This window comes from Electrona antarctica (assembly GCF_951216825.1).
Source record: "Electrona antarctica genome assembly, chromosome: 11".
NCBI classification, from domain to species: Eukaryota; Metazoa; Chordata; class Actinopteri; order Myctophiformes; family Myctophidae; genus Electrona; species Electrona antarctica.
The window spans coordinates 40,467,108-40,473,906 of NC_136792.1; the positions used below are offsets into that span (position 1 = coordinate 40,467,108).

At 45.6% G+C, this 6,799-nt stretch overlaps 1 protein-coding gene across 1 annotated transcript in view; it reads left to right on the forward strand.

The window, feature by feature from the left end:
• The window catches only part of LOC306932158 (period circadian protein homolog 2-like), a gene marked incomplete at its 5' end in the record, with an annotated part of 26,799 nt that extends 20,394 nt beyond the window's left edge, over window positions 1-6,405 (forward strand). The window contains 5 exon segments of the mRNA XM_079513859.1: window positions 586-1,808; window positions 2,066-2,216; window positions 2,219-2,312; window positions 2,969-3,119; window positions 4,956-6,405. Coding sequence (XP_079369985.1) covers window positions 586-1,808; window positions 2,066-2,216; window positions 2,219-2,312; window positions 2,969-3,119; window positions 4,956-5,111 — 1,775 coding nt within the window. The 3' untranslated portion in view covers window positions 5,112-6,405.
• Window positions 6,406-6,799: the final 394 nt, after the last annotated feature.

Consider the following 6,799-nt stretch of genomic DNA (forward strand, 5'->3'; position numbering starts at 1 on the left):
CTTCAACCAAGATGGCGAAAGCAAACATTCTTTGTTCGGTACTCATACAATAGTTTGGTACAAAACACTGAAGTCCTTAAACCAGAAAGCTAACCGCAAGCACGGGAGCAGCGCATGTTCGACCGCATGTCCGACTATGTTGTTCCTGCATGTCAGATCTTTGGTGTGTCGGATCTGCGTGTGCATCCCCCAGGGTTTCCGCTAGGGGGCATTTTCCTGGTAGGCCAAAATACGTGACCAACAACATCTTATTAAATTTAATACACGTCACATGTGTGCTTATGTTTTTCCCAACCACAGATGCGCTGCACTCTAGCACTGTTCCTTCGGCTGTCAAAAAGCATAATTTATCTACTCCATCGTGCAGGGGTGTTGCTTGCTTGCCAAAAAGAACATAAAGTAGTTTGATCGGACGCATGATATATTATCTGCATAGGACCAGCATATAGTTAGTCACTTGCCTGTATTCTTCCAATGTTCATCACTTTCCAAAACGCTTTCTCCATGTCACCGTGTCACTGTGCTTGTAGGTAAATTATATCCACGTTCCTTCCTGAACCAACATGCTATATAATCTCCCTTTAGAATCGCCTGGTGTCCAAGGGAGCTCTAAACCAGGTGCCTGCAGGTTTGAGCCCGTCGCCAAGAAGGGAAGCCGCAACAGAAAGTCCAAGAAACCTCGACTGAAGCGGCCCGATTCATCAGACAGCTCCGCCTCTGACCGCAAACCTCGCCTCCCACTCCAGGGTCTCAACCAAACCTCCTGGTCCCCGTCGGAGGCCTCCCAATCAGCTTTCAGTGTTTCCTACCGAGCCATGGTGCCAGCAGCCTACCAGCTCCCTGTTCACCCCACGCCCCCTGCCCCCCCAGCGCTGGCCCCATGCCCAGACCCCTCCCTCTCCACTGGATATGGGGAAGGACAGAACAGCCATGCTCCGCCCACTGCCACTCCATATCCCACCCCTATGGTTACTCCAGTGGTGGCGTTGGTTCTGCCCAACTATCTGTTTCCCCCAATAGGCCAGCTTGGTCAAATGGATCAGATGGGGACGCCTCCTAGTCCAGCTTTCTTCCCTGAGCAGACGCAAACCCAAACTGCCTACACTACCCAGCAGCCCTTCCTTACCCCACAACCTGCGTACACAATTCAAACACAAGCCTCCTTCAATAGCCAACAACCATTCCCTGCCCAGCCTGCCTACACTACCCCGCAGCCTTTCCAAGCCCCTCAGGTAGCCTACACTACCCTGCAGACTTTCGAAGCCCCTCAGGCGGCCTACACTACCCAGCAGCCTTTCGAAGCCCCTCAGGCGGCCTACACTACCCTGCAGCCTTTCGAAGCCCCTCAGGCGGCCTACACTACCCAGCAGCCTTTCGAAGCCCCTCAGGCAGCCTACACTACCCAGCAGCCTTTCGAAGCCCCTCAGGCGGCCTACACTACCCAGCAGCCGTTCACGGCCCTGCCGTCTTTGCCAGTCCAGGCTCCGTTTGTGAGCCAAGCCTCTTACCCAGACCAGCCCTGCTCCTACGGCCTGACTTTTGAGCCCTCTAAATCTCTTGCAACGGAGCCCAGAGAGGGGGCCGCATCTCGCTCCTCCACCCCGGCGTCGGCGGGTCATGAGGTGCCCTCGTCGCCGTCTCTGTTTGAGTCACGGTGCAGCACTCCTCTGCAGCTCAACCTTCTGAGCATGGAGGAGATGCAGCGCTCCGCAGAGAGACAGAACAACACGGGGCCATCAGCTGGAGCTGAGGACAGCTGCACAGCAGGAGCAGCAGGACAGCAGGGAGGAGCTGTGGTCGTCCCTCAGGTGAGAGGCATGGAGAACGTAGGAAGAAGGAGAGGTGTCTTAGAACTGTCAAATGAGGTCGTTAGCAGATTGTTTATCAATAACCATTAAAAACTCTTTGAGCCTACAGTCCCGGGCTTTGAGACACTTAAAGCTAGCCAGACTGCGTAGCTACAGTCAGTCTATTTCCGGTGTGGTGCTGGTCTTTTGTAATGCTTTTTGTTGCATTCAAACACCTGCTGCCATGGATTTGTGATGTTCGGCTCCTCGTTTTGCAGATGACGTCTCCAGTGCACGGGGCCCACAGTGACAGCAACTCTTCACTCACTGACCTGGAAGTCCTTCTGCAGGAGGACACTGGCTCGGCCACCTCAGGCCGAACAAGGGGCCAGTCCCATTCCCAGAGCCAGGTGTCCGGTCAAGGGGAGGTTGAACACCTGTCAAGTGTGTCCCCCAGGAGCCTCTGTGGCTGCTAATGGCCAACGCGGACGACAAAGTCATGATGACCTACGAGATGCCATCCAGGTGAGTGATGAGCTTAATTGATTCATCATCCTCCCATTGCACGCAAAAGAACAGATTTTCAACATACTGACGCCCCTGCGGTGTGTTATTGTCTGCACGCAATGTATGTGTGAGGGAGCATAAAGAGTTAGAGTTCTGGATGTGTAGTGATCCAACAGCTAATAATTGTATTAATAGCTGGCAGGGAAAGTGTTATTTAAGTGGTCACATGGGTGGGGCACGTGCATTTTGAAAGCGTGTAACACATATGCACGACATAAGCAGAGAAGAAGAAGCGTTAATCGGCCGAATGACCCGGAAGTGATAATCGTCCATTGTTGTGTCAGGATCGCGGCAGTGTTCTAGCGATCGGACTATTAATATGGTTAGCGCGACCTCAAATTAATGTTTTATGAAGCTCCCAACATCGTACTTTAATTATAAGTCGATTGTGTTCTTGCTTGGATCAATGGAACTAACATAATATACTTTTAAGTTCCTATATATCAGTATCTCAGTCAGTATCACACAGTATCACAGTATCGGTGCACATAGAATCAAAGAAACTCAATTGCAGTTGACTTTTTACTAGTTTTTATTTTTTTGTACAAGCCGTGCTGATATTTTGACTCGGTGACGTGATAATAAATCCTGACGTGTTCCTACCTGACCTACAGAGACATACAGAGGGTTCTGCGAGAGGACAAGGAGAGGCTGAGACAGATGCAGAAGAGCCAGCCACGCTTCTCCTCCGACCAGCGCAGAGAGCTGATGGCCGAACACCCCTGGGTGAGGAGGGGAGGCCTGCCTTCTGCTATCAACGTCAAGGTCAGCATCACATGAACACACACCCACACACATTTGACACTGTCATAACTGCGGAGTATGAAGTAATTCATTGTGTGTACAGTTTTGATAATTACGTTGCCGGTGAATAAATGAATATTCCTACTGTGGTCTATTTGGTTCCATTTGTACTCTGTCAGAGTTAAATAAACCCTGAGGATTTAACAGTCTGGATTGGGGATCCAGAGATAAGAAATATGTATTTTATATTTACATTTATTATACATATACCGATAATCATTTTGTATAACGTTTAACGTCTTATAGTTCTACAATTGCTACAAATTGCTTCAAAACCTGTGGACATCCAATCATTTTAAAGGACAACTTTAGTTTTTTTCAACCACAGTTCATGTTTTAGGTTGTTATTAGAGAAAGTAAAAGATGAGTGCTTTCTTATGTTTTAGCGATTGTAGCTATTTTTGACAGGGGGCGGGGGCATTCGAACATGGTCCTACTCCTAAATATGTATTTTTTTTTACAACACAGTATGACACCCCCCTAGTACCTCTACCTTCACATTCAGTAGATCCTGTGATCTTTTGTGGCCAGATGTAATTTCCTGGGGACTATAGTAAATATTAATAAAGAAATTGCCGTGAAATTTTGTAAAAAAAAAGGATGTATTTAGCCCCATGTTTTGAATGCCCCCACCCCCTGTCAAAAATAGCTAAAATCGCTAAAACGAAAGAAAGCAGCAATTGAAAAAAAGATTACACTCACCTTTTACTTTGTCTAATAACAACCTAAAACCTGAACCTTGGTTGAAATAAACTAAAGTTGTCCTTTAAGTTGAAGGGTAAACCGTCCATTTTCCACAGCATAAATTTCTTCTTTTTTCTTTCTTTTTTTTAACATTTTGTAAAAAATTGCCAATTTAGTAGAGGTGCTCCGATTAATCGGCCACCGACTATTGATCAGACGATTTTCACTACAAATTACTCGATCGGTGATCGACAATTTACCCGATCTGGAGAAATCTCTCTTTTATACCATTCAAGTGGTATAAAAGTCAATCAGATGCAGAGTATAATATCATTTTGCAGCTTTGTGACAGGACTAAACATTCTCCCCTTCCTCCCCACACACACAAGAACAGTTTAGAAATATTCAAATTTCCCCATACGCACAAGGGGCTATGGGCTCCATTTTTGTCTCATCTCTCTAAAGCCACTATTTGGGGTTTTAGGAGTGGGGAAAGGGTGTTCCCCCACTAAAGTTGGTATTTTGGTTACCTGTCTAAATCCCTTAAACACCTCCGTTACCCGTTATATTATGCATAGGTGTGGTTTGGGCGTTGCAATAATTAAATCATATTTAACCAATCACCAGTCTTGGCTTTAAGAGATCCCTTTAATAGATCCCTTAACCGTCGCACGTTAGTGCTATATTGCTTCATAGCCGCAGCCGCTGCCACTATCGCTTTCCCAAATGTGTGTGACCAAAATAGCAATTTAGGGGAAAGCGTGCCAACACGCCCATGACCACACCTCTAGGCGCAAATACCGGTGTCGGCAAAGAAGATAGCGGGTGATGCTGGACGAAAACCATTAAGGGACAGAGAAAGCTCCTATATTCGTAATGTTCGGTCAGCGGCTGAATTGCGGACCGCGTTGCGGGTAAAGGATGCGACGAAATTGGAGCCCTATATCTTGCGCCACCCCTTAACCCTTATCCCTAAACTTATTTGCCATGTTTTACTATTTTAAAAAACCTTTTAAAATCTCTACAATTTAGTACTGTTTAGGAGTCCACTCAACCTTTATCCATTCTAGACAGTGTATCAATGAGAGTGCTTGTTTTTTATGATTCCACCAGGAGTGTGTGTACTGTGAGGAGGCAGCATCGGAGCCCGTACAGGAGGATCTCCCAGACATGGACTTGGGGGACATGGGAGGAGAGTCAAGTCAGGAGGGGCAGTGCCCACAGGGCCAGACAGAGGAGTCCCCACTCCAGACTGACTATGGCTCCTAGACACGCGGTGACCACCAGAGGGAAACACTCTGCCAGCTATGGACCATCATGTTAAGGAACAGACAATTAAAACAGTTACTGTACATGGTCTGCATTTCTGTGGCGTATTTATCCGAAGCACTTTAAAATGTGCATTACAGTCATATGTTCACACACCGTCGGTGGATGCCAGGTTTTCAGCATCTTGCTCAAGGGCACTTTGACACGAAGCCAGAAGAGCCGGGGATCGAACCGGAAGTAGCCATTAGTAGCCAAGTAGTCCACGATGGCCTTTCTACCTCCAGAGCCACTGCTGCCTCTACCCTTGCCCATTTAGTTATACTTGCATACACACACATATTGTGGACGTGAGATAAGATGTATTGTGCCTAATGCACACACGCACTTGAAAACCTTTGCTGCGACAGGCCTCTTTATTGTTGTGTCGGTTATGTGGATAATCATGTGTCGTTTGTAGTGGAGAGACCTGCAGAACAGCATTCGGTGAGGATCAGACATGTCAGTCCCATACATACTGGCATGAGCTCCCTGCTTAACAAACACGCACATGGATGTGCAAACATTGTGACCCTAGCATATGGTTGGTTTAGGACTTTTTTTTATTTAACATGCCCCAACCCTCTTGGGGCAATAGTTTACAACATCAGCAATTGTTGTGACACTTGGATATAAAACTCGACCCCAAACAGGCTGTGCTTTATGTAAATGCGTAATAATGTACGTCTCGTGATTATAAAACTTTTGTCATTACATTCGTCTTATACATTCCAAAACAATTGGATTTAATTTAGCGAAGGTGATGAAATGTATTGTATATAGTTTCAGATATTCTGTTTTTTTGTTGTTGTTTTATTTCTGCAAATTGCCAAGTCATATACTTCTGTTGTCTTGTTGACTTTATTTCCCCAAATTTCTTTGCTCCCTCATTGGACATAATGCGGAAAAGATTTGATGCTCTTATAGTTTACTTAGTTGACTTTTATTTGTGAAAAAGAAATGCTGCTGCCTGCCACATGTGTTTAATCTTAAGAATTATATCTGATTGAACAACCAGCCACATTAGAACTATTGGCTTTTTTGTGGGTTTCTTTTTTTCCTCTTTCAATTGACAATCATTCATAGACTTTATTTTCTACATGATAATATACTGGTACATTTTTATAAACCAAAGCCAAATCACTGACCGACGAGGGTGGAAACAATTCATCAATGGCCTATGTTTAAAGGCCTGAGTAAGTTAGTCACCAACTGCTCATTAGGAGCAGTTAGGCATTCAGTATCTTGCTCAAGGACACTTCACTAAGCCAGGAGGAGCCGGGGATCAAACCGGGAACCTTCCGTTCTGTGTCCCTTGCGGTTCTTCTACCTGCTATTTAATGGTTAATGTGGTTAAACGCTAACGTGACATGGATGCGTTCCAGGTCTCAATGGATTAATGTATAGCTTGGAGAAGGAAAGTAGCTTTATCGCTAGAAAGTGCTCAAATTTCAATCGGGATTCAAAAAGATTCATCAGCTTGTGTTAATGATTCTATACTCAGGATTCCAATGGAAATTTGAACTTACCTCTACTCACTCGTAGTGTGATCTCATGCAGCAGTCTTGGCCTCTGAAGATAATGTATTTACCTGTGTACTGTGAAAATTATTTTTCTTGACACACTGCATTACCAATACCAGAACTCAAACT